The following is a 17,916-nucleotide window of genomic DNA, read 5'->3' on the forward strand; positions in this document are numbered from 1 at the left end:
CAAAGTGTGTTTTAAATGGTCAGTAATCATATACACATACCTGTTGCTTTTGAGATACACATATATGCTATATATACAGTACAATACATATATTGAGCTGCTGATGGAGTAGAAGTGGAGATGTGCTGTTGTTTTTTCATGATGAAATAAAATTATTGAATCAATTCAACCCTGTAATTGTAAGTGTAACCCTGTAGGTGCCACTGTATGGCAGTGTTTCCCTATCTTTGTACCAGGCACACTGTTTTTGTTTTGCTAATGTGTTTTGCTGCTTCCATGCTCAATTAGAACTAACTTCTCAAATTGTTTTTAAGCCTTTATGCTGTCAAGTTCTGGCTACACTGAACATAAGAAAGGTTATAAAGGAGAGGAGGCCATTCAGCCCATCTACACAGAACACAGCTTGAAATTTTCAGCTGCTGAACAGTGAAAAAAAATCAAATCAGCAAGTTACTGTTTCAACAAAATTGTGAGAACCATGAACATGCTATTATTGATTTAACATAGTGCTTGGCAGTCTGAGAGCTGAAAATGATTACAGAGTTTCTAATTGAACAAGTTTTTTACTAAAATGAAACATTAAAAGAGGTAACAGACAGTTCAGTTGAAACCAAAGCCAGAACAGGCAGAGTGTTGTAAAGTTCAGTATTGGAAATCATTGCCAAAAAGAGCTTGTTCTGATTTTTTTTTAGGGTTTCTCTTTTTGCCCACGCTCAAGTGTTAATTACAGGAGTACACAGAAGGTGAAATCCAGATACAACACTATATTTAGTTCTGTATTAACAAACAGCTCTCAAAACAGGCTTTTGAGAATCTATGGGCACTTTTTAAAGTCTTGAGAGAATCTTATTAAACTTTTTTTTTCCCTTTCACAGTAAAATTGATCTATTGTAGATCAGAAAGCTAGCCCAGAAAGCTAACTAGCTTTATAAAACACAGTTTTAAGTATGGGTGGCATGGAGGCACAGTGGTTAGCATCACTGCCTTGCAGCACTGGGGCCCTGGGTTCAAATCCTGACCCTGGATGCTCTCTGCATGGAGTTTGTACTGTATGTTTTTTCCAAGTTCACGTGAATTTCCTCCCACAGTCAAAAAACATACTGGTAATTTAACTGGCTTCTGGGAAAATTGGCCCTTGTTGTGAGTGTGTGTCTGGCCTGCAATGAACTGGTGCACCGTCCGAGCCATATCCTGCCTTGTGCGCTTTGTCTGCTGGGATAGGCTCCAGTTCCCCTCTGACCTGAGTGGGAAGAAGGAGTTAGAAAATGTATGGATGGAGTTTTAAATACAGTACAAATCCAAGGAATGAAACTGGAAGACAATGGAACCCTAGCTGCATTGCAGGGTAACTGCAGCTGCTAGAGAAGACACTTGGTTTCCTAAAGTACTTTTACGTTAGGCCACAAGTTTGCAAGTTGCTTTCCACATTAAACTGATTAAAAGTGACTGAAAACAGCTACGGTGCTTATTTTATTGCAAAATGAATCTATACGTCTAATGCCGATAACTGAATGGAAGTCTTTCACAAAAATTTGACGGTTTAAAAAAGAAAAAAATAATTAGAGGACTTAAATACATTTGAATAACTTGGAAGAATAAAATTTATACCACAGGAGCCACAACAATAGCACTGACAGACATTTCCCACACCCCCTGAGTGTCATGGCTTTTTACAGCTCTTTAATACAACTTTTACAAGCATGAAACGCTACGTCTGTTGTGGGAACCCAGGCGGATTCGGCCCCAGTTCACAAGAATTGGCCATTGATGACTGTTTCAGTCACTTCACTCTTTGCTAGTTGGTAAACTGGGCTTTGATGTCCATGCTTCAAATACAACAATGCTGTATGTTTTATGTTCACATAAGGGAGTTTTTTTTTCTTGTTTTTGTATTGCACATGGACCATGTGCCAAGCAGTGCATGGCTTAGTGGCTACAGGCGGCAAACAGCACGATCTTCGTTCCAGAGTATTAAAAATGGAACAAAATATTTGTACCGCCTAAGATTCCAAGAGCAAACAAGGCTATTGAAGCTGACAATTTTAGATTTATTACAAAATCCAAAGGGAAAAACCAAACAACAACATCTTAAATAACTTCAAAGAGTGCAGGATGACACCTGAAGGCAAAGTACCTTTAAACCCAATCAGGTGGCACAAATTAAAGCAAAAATCTCTTACAGTTAACCACTGGGGGGCAGAGTCAAGTAGCAGTTGGGACTATATGGTCCCATTACCAGAGAGCTGTGGGTTAAAATCCCATATGTAGACATGCTATATCTTTGAGCAAGGTACTCTACCATGATTGTTCCAGTTCATAAAGGTATATAAATGGATATCTACATTTAAATTGAGATAATCCAGAAGCAGATTTATGTTCTAGGTCTACTTAACACTACAGAACCTGGCATAAACTTTAGGGTTGTGAGCCATGCAGGTTTAGCAATACAAAGCTACTGAGCTCTGTTGCACAGGCTGAAAAAAACTTTCAACTAACAGTAACACAGCTGCCATTATTTGCTAGAGCTAATAAGTAATGGTGCCAGTCACATGTTGCAGCTATTCACTGATTTATCAGGAGCATACTCAGATACAAAAGCACTGCACTCAACATACTGCAAGAGACAAATGTACTGTAGGTGCTTTGTGATCCTCAAATGATTTTTAATGCCCACATACCAAATAAATACATACACATATAACAAGCTTCTAATGTACAAGTTTACACCTCTGTTTTCTTCACGGTATCCTTTCTTAATCATGACCGTACTGGAAAATCATAAATGAACAACATAATCAAAGGACATTTACTGTATACATAGCTATAGGTTTCATATTTGTTCGAAATTTTAGAAGAAAATGCAGTGCAAGCTTTGGGGTTTTAAAACTTTGAACGAATTTGTGTGTCACAGCTGTAATCAGTTCTAAGGGGTGAAGAACGATTAAAATGAGCAAGTCAACATAAACCCATTAGATTTAGACTAAGCCCTGTTTTACTATGGAATTCTATGCCCTGCAAAAAAACTGAATATATTTATAGCACAAATCACGATAACACCCTCAATGGTAAGGTGAAGTACAAGTCGGTATTTTTCTTGAAGGACAGTAAAATGCATTCAAGAACTATAAAGAATTATTTTTATTTCCAACAAAAGAATAGTAATATTTATTTAAAATATATATGTTCTACAACTAAATCTGCTGCTTTTTGGTCTGTAATTTATTTTTGTAACATTTAGAAACCCAGCTAATGACCACTTTCTTCTTAAAGTGTTGTGGCCACCCCATGCCTTCTTTAAAATTGGTTTGATCTCCTTAGTCCTTATTAGATTTCTCTGCCTGTGCTCACACTGTTGTACCAGAGACTAGGACTGCCCTATTGACGTTCTCGTAAAAAACACAAGCGAATGAAACAGTCTAAGCCTTTGTGCTTGTTTTAATTACTTTTTTTTTTGCTTTGAGCAGCTGTCTTTGGAGTCAACAATAAAAAAAAGTATAGTTTGTCTTTTAATCATCCATGCAAAGTAGATTCTGAAATATGTCTTTCTAAGCTGCTGCTCAAGCGCTCTTTTTCTTAGCCTGTTCATTGCACTGTTTCATCTTAACAGATTTTACTTTCTGCTGTTTGCTGTACTATGTAAATGAGACGTTTGCGTTAAACAGTCTTATGTAGAAAATTTGTCTCTCGCTAATACATCTATATCTCTTTATTGTCATAGTGTGTACCTTATGTTTATACTGTATATGATAAAAAATAAAATCAATAAAACCCCAAACATGGTAAGCCTAAGCCACTGTGTGAAAAAATCATAAAAAACAATACAACTGGTGCAGCAATTTCTCACTTCTCTACCTGAATTGCTTGGAAGACAGGCCTCCATCAGGCCTGGGACCCCCAGAGGTTTATTTTCTCCCACGGGAGCTTGTGTTTTCCTCCCCTCTGTGCCCACAGTCAACTATCGCTATACTGTTAACTGCAGTATAATTCTGTAAAGGGTTCTGTGGCAGACAGTTGTGAAGGACACTATAGCAAATAAAAGCTGCTGTAAAAGGGGCTGCCAGCACAATATTAAAACTAGTTAATTACAAGATAAAATCAGCTGCTGTTTCAACTAGTTTGAAATCATATATATTTTTAAATGATAATTAAATGAATATTCTGAATACACTTCAGGACACATTCATAAAATGTGTGGTCTAAATTTTAATGCAACCGTGCATCCTTACGAAATATGCATTGTTCATTTAAAAGCACATCTACAATAACACTTAAAAATCATTTCCCATGTGTATGCGTTGTGTTGTATAGGAGACTGATGTAATGTGTAGCAATGAAGCATTAAAATGTTTACCATACATAATTTATTATGTTGAGAATTTGTAATTTGTAGAGACACGGTTTAATGCAGACTTTCAAAAGTTTGTTGTTCATATCTGCTCTCGGCCTTAAATTGAGCTGGTATTTTATTTTTCATAGGCTTGTGTCCATTTCAACTGGCACCTGTTGGCAAGTAGCATTTTAAAAGAGACATTCGTAAATACTGAAAAACGTTCTTAAGGGAAAGTGGCATGTAAAAACCACAAAGCCCTGATAAAAAAAATCTTTGAAAGGATCAGTTCGAAGATATAAGACAGACCTCAGAGAACATTTGTACTCACTTTAGTGTTGCACTGAGGAGAAAATTCAGTTGCGGCATCAGCAAAGAATCAGGAGACGCCAGGTAGCGATCAAACTGAGCCTATCGATGGACATAAAAAAATCATTGAGTACACTACAGTGGCCTGAAAAGAGTAAACAGACAAAGTTGTTTAGAAAGGACACTTGTATAAAAAAACTGCTCTCATACAAAAGCAGCGTGAGCTCCGATGAGAAAATATATGTTGTACTGACCATTGCGGCTTTCAGAGAAGAGCAGTCCATGCTGGGAACGTTCACAAGAGGTCCCTGAAAGACAAAAAAAAAAGTTTGTCTTCAAATTGGCGACACCAATACTCATGATCTACAGTGTTGCTGGTTTCTGAGTTATACCTCTAAGAACTCCAGGCTTCCAATTAAAACCAACAGAGGCCAGTTTCACAAAGACGGTCTGGCTCTTAGTGGGCTGCTAGCTTTCAAAAAAAAAAATTCAGTTGGCTGTTTTCCCCTCTTTTAACAAAAGCCTCTACTTTAAAAGTGAATGATGCACTTCAGCAGAAATGGACTTGACTTTTTTGAAATGTGGAAATATTTCCTTATTTCTAATTTTCTTTCTCTTCTAACTGGACTGATCAAACTAACACTAAGTAGAGCTTTGTGAATACTGCCCCAGTCTAGCCGTGATAGAAAAAAAAGACTGAAGATACATTCTTCAGATACACTAGAGGTTATAAAAGGAGGCTAAATCAAGACTTACTTGTGCAACACTTCAGATTCTTTATTGTTTAATTGCATGGAGATACACCTAAACAGACACAGGGAAAGCAGTCCTATTTATCAGAAAACGTATTAGATGCAGGTCCTTATAGAAGCAGTAGGTGTACTCTCCCTACTCCTCCATTAAGGACCTGATTCAAACTAGTAGCACATACAGTACGAAGCACACAGATAATTGGAGTTGTGGATCTGTTGCTTTGTCACTCTCCCTGAAGCACCAGTGGAGTACCGATCATACTTCTAGTAATATTATATTCAGTCTCTTTGATCCTGATTATAGCAGGCTGTGAAGAGTAAAGATTACAAGCATTCAATATTCCAAAAGGTATGGACAAAATCAAAGAACTGATCAACTGAAGATGCTCCCTAAGGTTTATTTCTTCTTCTCCAGATGGAAACCTCATGTCTGATTCTGATTATGAACCATCCTGTAGTATCAGTTATATGGGGTCAATCCTTTCCAGAGATCTACAGACCTGGAAATACTTTTGAAGGGTAAGGTGCATATTTACAGCAAAGTGAAAATGCTGAAATAATATGTTTTGTTGAAAAATGAAAGGCTGTTGCACAATGTGATTGGTTTCCCGACAACAAATTCAACTGTAACAAATCAGCACACTGCCTGTGCAAGTACAAGCAGGAATACAACTATACTATTACATTATAACTTTACATTAAATACTCATTTAAAATACAGTACTTCAGGACTAATACTGAAAGGACCAATATTGAAAGAAAAACCCCAAAACACAAGTAAAACGTAGAAAAGCTGTATCATCAAGACACCAAAAAACAGGCAACCTATGTACCATGGGATTCTTCAAATAAAAAGCTGAATGGAATCCTTCAATAAATAAGCCTCTACACCCATACAAATCAAGATAGGCCAAATAGCCTCCTCTCTTTATTAACTTATCCAAAGATTTTACATTCAATCCATATTCCCATTGAACAGAAAACTCTTGTAGCCAAAATGTTTTGTCTACTTCAACAGAAAGCTTCTGACTGGAAAAATGTATGAAGGCATATACACAATCTAAAAATACCATAAAAGCACAAATAAAGTAGAAATAAGTGCAGCATTTCTAAAACAGGTATAATGTGTTCAGAGCAATGTGGTGTAACCTTAGATAACAGTGTCCACATTTCATACAGACACAATACATAATGCTGGCCAGACATCAAGTGGAGAAAAGACACTGCTCTGAGAAGAGACAGGGACAAACTGCTCTGCATTCTGTGGGGTTGTAGGTAAAATATGACATTTTAAAACAGGAAATGCAAAACTCCTGACATTAACCTATATAATGTATATACACACACATCTTGCTAACATTCTGTCCTGAAATGATTCACTTTTTGACTCGATTTGTCCTTGTTGAATTAACTTTTATGTTACACCATAACGAGAATTGTACGTTCAAATCTCAATAAAGCCTTCCATGTTCAAACCTGAAATGGTTATCTTACATGGACATTTTCCATATAAATCGAGAGCCTTTGTTCTTGTACTAGCCTAATAGCACAGCGCGTTAAACATCCAAAGTTCACTTATTGATTTATTAATTTACTAGACAATGAACATCTCCAAGTGTCAAGATTTCCAAGAAAAAGGAGGATACTTTAGGCTGCCATTAAAAATCATCAATGTCTTTAGAGCACTCTTAAAATGGAGACAGATATCATAACATAACAGTAACCTACAGAGAAACCTTTAACCAATAACAGTTAAGAGCAAATAATATGGTTCTTGGTCTCCATCTCCTCTGAACATTATATTTTACTTTCAAACTATGTGTCTGCTGTGTGCTTTTTATTGTAACCTTGTGGACTCACCCCCTTCTGCAGAGGAACAAAACCAGAGGATTCATAGACCCTCAAGGTCTTGAGTATGAGATTCTTCTTAATTTGTTAAAGATCAATGCACACAATTCCCAGGACCTTCAGGGTGATTCGTGTGCCTTAAATACAACTGTTCCAACAATTATCTCTAATGACAAATCTACTATCTTGGCCATTTCAGCCTTTAAGCACAAATGTACTTCAAGGAATAATTTTCAGCACCTTTTGTGCTCTGCCCCTCAAATTATTAAAGCTGTGATCAGAGTATCCTAGTATTGGCTCATTATATGACTTTTAAGTTCAGAATATCAGTGTCTACTTTATACTATGGACCTGTAAGGAAAACCATGTCAATAAGAGGTTTTGTATTATTATGCACCATATACAGTAGGAGGTTACACAAAACTCTTGCAGGGTAATTACCTATTAACCGACAAATTGCAAAATGAAACTCATAAATGACGCATTATAGGGCTGCTGGAGAAGGGCCTATTCAAACATCGATAATGATTTCCATTCCTAATTTGTTTGAACATTCGCTGGAAAGGTAATTACCCTTTCATGCTGGCTGCTTGAAAAATCACGCTAAGAGTGTTATCTGGGTTAAAATTAGCAGCGCACACCTCAAAGGGAGGTATCTGTACCAGGTGATGAAGAAGCGGTTTTGGAAATCGACTCAAACTACAGTACGTTTCACCTCTGATGCAAATAACAGTTTTAATTGCTATTAAGAGATGACACTATTTAAAATCACAGAATATTCCAAAAAGGCCCTGATTATAACTGTTTCCCAAACAGTACGATGAATGTCTGGTTACCCACGTGGTTTTTAAACTAAACTAACATGGTTTTTAAACTAAAGTAATTAAAAACTGAGCTGCGATTGAGGTGTATAATTGAAGTACTGTCGCCCCATGACAGGAACTTATCTGGCTTGGCTGCACACAACCAGTTTCAGTTGACTTCAAGCCTTCTGTCATTCGGCAACACCTTCAGATTAGAGGCTGGAATTAAACCATACTGAACTCGGGAAATGGAAAGACACCCTCTGCCTTTGAATAGACAGACTATCCAGAAGCACTTCTTAACTGCACTCAAGATAAAAATACTGTTCTGCAAGGCTTAATCATACAGATAGGTAATAACAGCCCACTTTGAAATTGGTGCTACACCTAGTGTTTAGCTTTGTCTAATTCCACTCCCTATTTCAGGAAATGCCCATTTGCCACTCTTTCAGTGCAGAGGATACAGAGAAGAGGGTCACTGCCTGCTGTAATCCTTGCCAGTACAACAATGTCAAGAAATAAGCTGCTCAGCCAGGAAAAGCAAAGGCACGGTGACAGCATGCCAAGGAACGAAAGGCATGCCAAGGTCACATACCACTAATAAAAGCTCAGATAGTACCAAAAAAAAACAAAACACTGTCACAGCTACTGCCTCAAAACTGACAAAGATGTGTCTATTTCTCAAAGAGCTTGTTATCTAATGTGGCGTCTCTTAGTCCAAACCTCTGGGTGGTCTCGAAGGCACTGTGTGCTAGAAAGGATTGGTCTGTCATATAAAAAATATCATTGGGGCCTATAGGGTAAGGACCATTTGTGGTCCTTCAGTAATTTCCACATTTTCCGGGCAAAATTCTCACAGGAGTGAGACCGATATACCACATCAGGTTTTCCACACCCAAAGAAATGCACTGCAATTGATGCAGGTTTGGGTCTCAGTTGCATAGGGGGGTTTAACCAAAGATCCTGTCCTACATATCCTGTATGTTAACAAATAAAGATGGCAGATTCAAGATGGGCCTGCTTTTGAAACTTACCATTCAATATCCTTTCTGATTACTTCAGGACAAGCTAACATAAGACGTGGACCCCCCAGTGAAAACCACTGGATTAGGGGCACAACATGTTGTGGAATGGCAAGGGCCTGCATAGCTGGCTTTAGTACCCAGAAAAATGCTGTTCGTGGTCTCATGCAAGCATGGTGGCACTATCTGAAGTACAGTACACTGTCCCTTTATTTTGTCATAATTGCTATGATTTAAATCCTCACCAGAAAGACCAACTGCACATTTCATAACTCATACAGACATTATGCACTCCCATCTCAATGTACATTCTGGTTCTGGTACTAATGAGACATGCCATTACTGCACTACTGTAGTTATGTGAGCAACTTGGATGCCAATGGTAAAAATGCCAGAAAAAAGTAATGTCTCAGACATACAAAGACGTACTTTTCTAGAGAACTAAAAGAAGTTAGCTGGTAAGAAAAATCTCAATGATAAACTGACACAAAGCTAACACAAACCTAGCAACAGTCCGGCTGATAATTCAGAAATTTAAGTCAGAAACCATTGGCTATTGCAGAACATAGGGAAAATTGTCACTAAATGAATGTTAATGACCCCAAAAAATCTTAAACCGATTAATAATAACTGGCAAGTGACAAAATCAAGAAGCTCAAGCAAGATCTCAAATGCCTTAAAGTATAGAAGTGATTTAAGTGACACCTGAAAGCAAATGCCTATAATAATTATTTAAGATTACTTTTCATAAAAAAAGAAGTGGATATACTATTTTAATTTAAAACCCATTAGCTGCAGTGGGCTACTTTTGCTCACTTAACTAATCTCATGAAGACATTCAACAACAGAAGTGTACAGTTGAAAGGTCCTTTTGTTCTAAACATAAATCAACTAAAGCTTTATTTGCTTATTTTGAGTCTTTAAAAAGCATTCAAATCATGTAGCATCCATTTTTAAACTTTTCAGAAAAGATTTTTTAAACACTTAAAAAAACACAAAATGTATTGATCAGCACAACAGAGCTGTTTTTCGAAGCTCCAAACACGAAGCTGTTAAAAATATAACAAGTAAAGTACAGTTTGTTTTGGCCTGCTGTGTCCTCTTTGAGATTTTCCCTTTGAAGTGGCTTGGGCCTTGCCATGGCGTGATATCATCAGATAGGGTAAATATGGGTGACTGCGGCAGATTGCTTTGAGCCTCATAGACGATTTATTACATTGCAGCTTAAAATACCAAAAATAACCACCCACCTAAAACCAATATTTCAGTTTTAATTTGTCTTTTTTTAATGCAACAAGGTCAAATTTTCTTAAATTATTCCAAACGTTAGCCATGTGAACTTCGAAGTAAGGAGAGACCTCCTACCTCTTTTCGTGTCCAGATCCTTTTGATAATGAATAAGAGGTGCTGTTCTAAGACTTTAAGGAATTGTGTGACATCCAGTGAAAATGGCCAACTCGTGGCAACCTTAAATTTCACTTTAAACATCTACAGTCACTGGAGGGACACGCAGAAGTCAATAAGCACTTTTGTTTCTGATGACAGGACACCACATAGCTACAGCTATGCCTGTTTTTCCTAAACATTTCCATTCAGCTGTTTTATGAAGAAGAGATGCATAAATAGTATTTATCTGAATCCAAACAGATATTTTTATATTTGCAACGAATACACACACATTACATTTACAACTAACTTTTAAAAACATTACTTTTTAAAACTAACTGAACAAAGTACTGCTCCTTCTGGAAGAATTACAAAATGGTGGATGCAAAACTAGCACATTGGTAGAGATGTCTAACAAGATAAGCACCAGTAATAATGCCGAATTCGGTACCCACCATGCCAATTTGCCAGTCTGAGCATTTGTGGATCAGTAGGAAACATATAAAGTGACACGTGTGCTCCCTGAAGCTATAGGAGGGAAACATTTTTAAACATGGGGTACAACAGTCCAGGAACGCCAACACAAGGTCAGGAATTGTCTGAACGTTCTTTCAGCTTCTGTTCATGTGGGTCACAGCAGCAAAGTTAAGGAAAAGCTGAGCATTTTTAATTGCGAAAGGTCAAAATCTGTAAATACTGTATGTATGAGGGGTTTCTACATTGCTGTGGTACTGTAATGCTCCTTTCAGTTGCCAGAGTTCTATCACAGAGTTAAGGGAATTAAGGCTTCTTTAGGGATTGAAACAAACAGCAGCATTGTGCCCTTTGAGGTACCAATGCCCAAAGCAAGCCTGGGTTGCAGCTGCGATTTCATTTTTACCCCCAGGGTACAGCCCTGTTCTGAAAGCGAGCTCTCCATTCCTCAGCTGGTGTGTGGGAAAGACAAAGTGCGCTCCTAACAACGCACTGTCGCCTTGGTTTCACTGGCTCTGAAATCAGCTGTGACCAGTCCCACTGCCTGGATGTTAGCGTAGAAGTCTGCCTCAGAATCATTGCTAGGCAGTGACATGATACCCTGGCAGTAACAAAAACATCAGGAACTGATGGGCAGCTTTGGTGCAAGTTCATTCTTAGTGACACATACTGTATTTAACATGGGATAGAAATGTCATTAAGACTGACACCGGCTTTAGATGGTATTTATTCCTCTTAGTTGTATGTTACCAGTAGTTGAGCCATGTTGTTTTTAATCTCCTTTCAAAACATTTATCCTGCTTATGTTGAACTTGTTGGATTAAATAAAGTATTGACGTATACATAAGACATTAATACCAAAACATTGCTACATACGTAAGATACATAAACGGTTTTGGCAAATATGTAACTCATATGTATTCTAAGCCTCTTGGAAATCCAAGGAGTAAACCAAACTGCAAACACCAAGGACGTATTGCTGTAGTCGCTTACATGCACCTGATGTACAGAATTACATGTACATGGCGTATTATTGTAGCATCTGTACCTTGAAGTATAATAAAGACTTTTTCAAAGTCACCATTCATTTAAAGTGATTTATGTTCAATTTGTTTATTGGTTTTTAGGGGAAAAAATTATTATATTATATAATAAATTATATTAAATGGTACTGTATAAAATAATGAACAAACGTGAACAATCACCATGGCATGACAGAACTCCCAACATAATGTAAACTTTGTTTAGGAAAGAAGTCAAATATCAGTAATTAGGGTATTGACTGTATTCAAACATACTGATATTCAAACCTCTCTCATAACGTCCTTGTGAGGAATGGCTACACGACAACATAGTTACTGTGGTAAAGTGGTACAGTAAAAGCCATACCTCTGTAATATTGGTCTCTCTTTCTGTGCTTCAGATATGAATTTCACACTAAAGGACAGTGCTGTCCACACAAATACACAATGGCTCCTTCTTCTGTTTCCACTGTTATCTGATGCAAGTATCAAACAAACCAATAAAAGGGCATATCACACAAAATACTCTCCATGACATTTCAAGACAGCACAGTTCTTTCAGAAAAGTGCATGAAACTGCAAGTGAACTAAAATGTAAACTTGATTTGGGATCAAATTAATTTGCCTCGTTCAAAACATACTGAACCTCAACTAAAATAAAAAGTAACCCACAATTATAACTGCATTCACTAGATGCCAAAGTTTCATAAGTAAATGCACTTTTAAGAAATAAATGTTACTATAGATCATAATTCTTTATAGTGTCATAGTGCTGATATAGCACTGATAGTGTCATCTTGTCTGGAATATCATCACTTTGGTGTGTCTGGCCAAACTCTTCTGTGTAATTTGAAAGAGGAGGTATGCATTTATTCAAACCAATGTATTTGTTCCACAGTTCACAAACAAGCATTTAAATAAAAGTTCAGTGCTCTTAAAGGGGTACTCCAAGTCCCCCTTCAAGGAGTGACTTACATGGGAATTGGGGAGGGAACTATGCATAAATATCAGCAGTGGTTGAGGTAGGTTATTACTTACAAGTTCAACTACCAGCTCGGTCACTAAGTGTGTATTATGTTTAACAAGTCACCTCACTTCTTTGTGCTCTGTCCTTTAGATAAGACAAATAAATGAATTACTTAGTTACTCTGCAGTAGGGAACGTTGATATATACTTCACTCCCTAGTTTTTATTAGGTGCTCTGCTTAGAAGTATCTGCTAAATGACTATATTATGAACAATTATGCTGGGAGTTCTGAATGTTCCTATTTTTCCAGCATCAAAAAAGTGTGAAAAGCTCTGAAAGCTCATAAAAACTGGATAAATCCAATTAAAAATAAAGTCATTTAATTTTAAACAAGACAGACAGCTCCATTGTATTACTTTCTCTTTGTCTTTTATACTACTATAAAGAGTACAATGAAGAGGGGGACATTAATAGAGCAGGGTTTTGTATCTATAACTTGGTCAAAAGGTCTCCATGGCAACTGTGGACCTAAAGAGAGGCCACACAAATAATATAGGCCCTTCTACAGAAAAAGCTGGGCCACTCCATTCTGCCATGTAAGAGGGCCTAGTACCATCACTCCGAAGCTTCTGTTATTCATCCATCTCGCCTAAATGGAATAAAAGCTTCAAAAAGTTTTAAACATCTTCGTATAAGGAAACCCACAATTCTGTGTAATGAAAAATAAACTGCACAAGTATATTCAAGTCACAAGTCCTCCAATCTCTTCCCATGAAAGTAGCATTTTAGTATATATTACCTTTGCAGACTTGCCTTGGAAAAGAGGTCAAGAGCTTAGGTTTTGGCTTTTTCAAATTCTACACACTAATTGTGAAATTAACCCCACCATGACAGTTGAGAGCACAATACATTTAACAATTTACATGTTATAAATCAGCTCATCTCTGATGAACCCTGGTGACTTCCAAGAGTAGGATTTGTAGTAGTTGCCATGGATTGCTCACCTGCTCAGGTTTGTGCTGCTGCACACAGTTGTAAATGTAGCTCAGACCCGCTCTGGTGAGAACATAGGAGGCCTGCTCATTGATCAGGGTGTCCAAGTGAGCTTCAATCTGTGAAGATCAAGCAGAAAAGTGCACTGTGATCACTCTCCTCTACATCTCCTTCCATATGAAACCCCCCCCCAAAAAACCCTATTCCCAGTTTCTTATCCACCATTAAAACCCTCAGTTGAGAGCACAAGGGAATGAAGAACTATGAGGTCCTTATTAATCTAACCAAAATAAAACCGAGTAAGAAGAACAGGCTGAACAACACTGAGCACAGCCTAAGAGTGGACCTGTTTTCCATCAGCATCTATAAGCCAGGGCAATGCAGTCATTGAATGCTGCACACCAGCTATGGAAATCACAAGTAAATGTAACTATTTTTTTTTCTCCATAAAACAGGAACTACAAACTATTTTCTAAAAATGGTCCACTTTAAATACCCCCCAAAATGAAACAAATGCTACCAGTTCCAATAGTCTTTTGTTGTGTTTCTTATATTTTATATGTTAAACCGTAAACATCTGGGATCCCCAATTGTTTTCTTATTAAACTTGTTTTTTTTCAGTCCAGTATTATACTTGTCCAACATAGACACCAGTCACACCTACTTACTACCTGACGGGCATCAAACTCCATAATGTCCTTTGGGAGAATGAGAAGTCTCTCTCACTGCCAATACTGGAAGCTTGCAAGCAGGAAGACGGCCCCAGGTTCATAAGCAGGGAGGAAAAGATATTCTGTCTGACACAAGCCTACCCAGGCAGTGATTGGCCAGTGAAGTGGACAAGTGAAGCTTATGCTGAAGCTGGGCTAATGGCTGTCACCTTTACTGAATGAGCTGATCAGAAGTTCCCCAAAGCAAATTTCCTTTAATGTAGCTGAGAACATGTATTATTAATAGAGTCTCCCGTGTACTGTGTTCAATTCACTGTAAATTAAGAGCTCAACTCCACGTAAATCATTGCAAAGGAAACTAAGATTATATTCTGTTTATAAAGATTACTTATGAAGTAATACAATTCCATGTCAAATAAATTGGGTATAACAAAGATGCAAGGAAATTTTAACAATTATCATCAGTTGTTTGAAACTGGAAATGTGTTTCACAGCCTTCAAAAGTCCAAAACTTCCTCCTCTGTTAAGGTCATGACATTGTTAGAGGTCTAAACCAGTTATTACCTTCCTGTTTGAAGATCAGCTGTGTGAGTTAATGCAGTTACAGTATTATACAATATTTGTCACATAGTTAGATGAACACTTCATACAAACCATGTAATCTACACTGCAGCGAAAAGCTGTAAGCATCTTAGACAAACAGTAAATGCATGTTACGAGCATAGACTCCGTGATGGCCATGAAACAACTTGATTATCAACCATCAATGGTAAATTTGAGCAGCTGAGAAGATAAAAATAATTTTGCACATTTTATTGGAGAAAAAAAACAACATTCAGGCTGTGCCAATCTATTGCTTGGGCTAGAACTGCCAGGAAGCTGCTTGAGCTGGGTATGTAAAAGCCACGAGTCAGGACAGGATGTCATCAGTCGCAGACATTCATAAAATATTCACCATCATGTAGTTTACACCCGTTTCTTATTAACATGAGTTGTAAACTGTCACATAAATCTTTCAGCAGGTTAATTTACAAGTGCCTTCAGGCAGTTGACACATTTCTGTTTTAGCTTGCAAGTTGGGAGTTGTATTTTTCTTTTTTCAAGGTTGCGTGGCACATAAGATTTACTGTAATTGACTGTTAAGGTTTTGTAACTATCCTCCATTTGATACTTAACTCGCCATCTAAAATAAATGAAACGTAATAACTAGGAAATATACTCTCTATAGAATATGCACTTTTTCTTTATCTTTATCACTATGTATAGTAGGCAAGCACACTTCTTTTTTTGGATAACTTGAGGTATTATGGCTTTCAATCAGGGGCCTTACATCCAATTTTTGTACTGAACGAAGTACAAAAAGAGCTTTACTCTATGCCAATATTCCAGTTGTAGTCTAATATTTCTATCAAATCAATGCTGTAATATACTGTAGCAATTCTACAAGACGGCAGGAGAAGCTTGAAGTGAACCTTTAAGCAGATGTTCAAAAACAAAGGCAAAACTGGAGAATGCTGGAATTGTATCAGCAACACTATGCTTAGAATTAAGTGTTCAGAAAGATTATAATAATGGTTTCCCCCTCCCTGTAATTGAAAATTAAAAACTACTTTACTCCTTTGAGTATTCAGTATGAATACTCGTGGGATTGAAAGCAGAATGTCTTGGCTCTCCAATGACGAACCTCCCCACTATAAATTGGGCCCATCCAGATACCTCCAGCAATCAAGTGCTCAAATCGAAACCTCTTAATCTGAAGCTTCAAGAAGTAGGCACATCGGGACTCAGACCCCATGATCCACAAATGAGGAACGTGGCAGACAGGGATGCCCACTACACATGATGACATCACAACCAATCACTACCCACTGACATGAATTAAAAGGTGTTGCACAAGCAATTGCAGTGCTCTCTAAGATCCTAGCAACCTGTCATTGTGACTGTGACTACTGCTGTCTGAACCATAATGGCATCAAAACTTTTTTAAGTTTATAAAGTAACGGAGGTGCAGAGGGATTTATGTAAACCAGAACTGTGCCCAAATCTTCCTTGGCAGAGGAAGAGGCTTTCTGATGAGGTCCCAACTGTAATTTCACCTGAGCACTGAAATAATTCAGTTTGACATTTGTTGACACCGCTGAATAGCAACAAATATTCATTATAGCAGCTCCAAAATATGGGAGAGCAGACTTTCTAAGATTCTCCACAGGGAACCAAATTCCCTGAAACTTTGTACATGCCCCAATGGAAGACCTGACTTCAGTGTGAAACTACGCACATAATCCTGCCCTTGTCCACTGGCTCTGTACCAAGAGTAGAGGACAAACTGACATGAATCCAGCTGTTCCTCTCGATGTGGAACTTTTAGAACATCAAAGCTTTACATAGTCAAGCATTCACAATTAGGATGACTGTACATTCAACATTCACATTTTTACACTCAAGAGTAAACACATTAAACTTGTATATAATCAATAAAGTTTAAATTATAAAGCAAACACAAGTTCACATGATTATGGATGTTGACACTGATTATAACATGATTGACCACATCGACCAACATATATAACCCTGTATTTTTACGAGTTTCTTGTAATTTATGTGATAGATCAGCCATTTGCATCTATCATGGCAAGTTTGATTTATACAGTACATACTCATTTATTTTGCACATTTTATTATTTTTTTAACAAAATTGTATGTTGTATGCTCTCAATCTCTGTGTGTACATCACCGTTTGTTGTGTTAAATTCCTAGCTGCCCTAAAGTCCTCTGTGAATTAACTGCTCCAATTTCTTATTTCATCATTTCAAATCACCAAATCACCACACAGTGGATAAGCACACAGTGGATGTCCACTCAGGACAGATAAGCACTAAAAACTATTGACTCATTCCTACTCTTTTTGCAATATTAAACGAAAAACCCACATGACACAACACCTGTCACTAAAAATAGTTAGCAAGCCAAGTCCAAAATCAAAGTAGTACCTGAAACTCCAGCATCTCCAGCCGCTTGTCTGTGAACTCAAAGAGAGCCAGTGTGGTCTTCATCATGTACAACGAGTTGACCATGTACGTAGCCATGTCAGCGGTGCCCAGATTGCTCGCAGACACTGTGCAGAGCTGCAAGAGTGGATCCAAGATACAGGACAGCACCTTGAAAGGAGAGAAAAGTGTTATTTACTTCAAGTTACAGACCGCATCCCAAAAAAATCTTTTAACATTAGAATGATACAGGATTGGCAAGATTATTTTTTCAATAATCCAAGATCCCTTCGAGGTCTTTTATTCGTAAACAGGGAGACAAAATGACATGGTAGATGACACTGCTGCTGGGTCC

The 17,916-nt window shown here is 37.6% G+C and overlaps 1 protein-coding gene across 2 annotated transcripts in view; it reads right to left on the minus strand.

The window, feature by feature from the left end:
• Positions 1-17,916, minus strand: part of cog6 (component of oligomeric golgi complex 6) — a 70,391-nt gene that overhangs the window by 3,901 nt on the left and 48,574 nt on the right. The window contains exons 15-19 of one of the 2 annotated variants that reach the window (XM_088920662.1): positions 17,565-17,732; positions 14,572-14,601; positions 13,915-14,022; positions 4,891-4,944; positions 4,659-4,738 (exon numbers count right to left, since the gene is read on the minus strand). In XM_088920662.1, the coding sequence (XP_088776788.1) occupies positions 4,659-4,738; positions 4,891-4,944; positions 13,915-14,022; positions 14,572-14,601; positions 17,565-17,732 (440 nt within the window). The remainder of the gene's footprint in view (positions 1-4,658; positions 4,739-4,890; positions 4,945-13,914; positions 14,023-14,571; positions 14,602-17,564; positions 17,733-17,916) is intronic. The other variant, XM_088920663.1, reaches the window with a different exon arrangement.

Source organism: Atractosteus spatula, chromosome 7, assembly GCF_055471065.1.
Source record: "Atractosteus spatula isolate fAtrSpa1 chromosome 7, fAtrSpa1.hap1, whole genome shotgun sequence".
NCBI lineage: Eukaryota > Metazoa > Chordata > Actinopteri > Semionotiformes > Lepisosteidae > Atractosteus > Atractosteus spatula.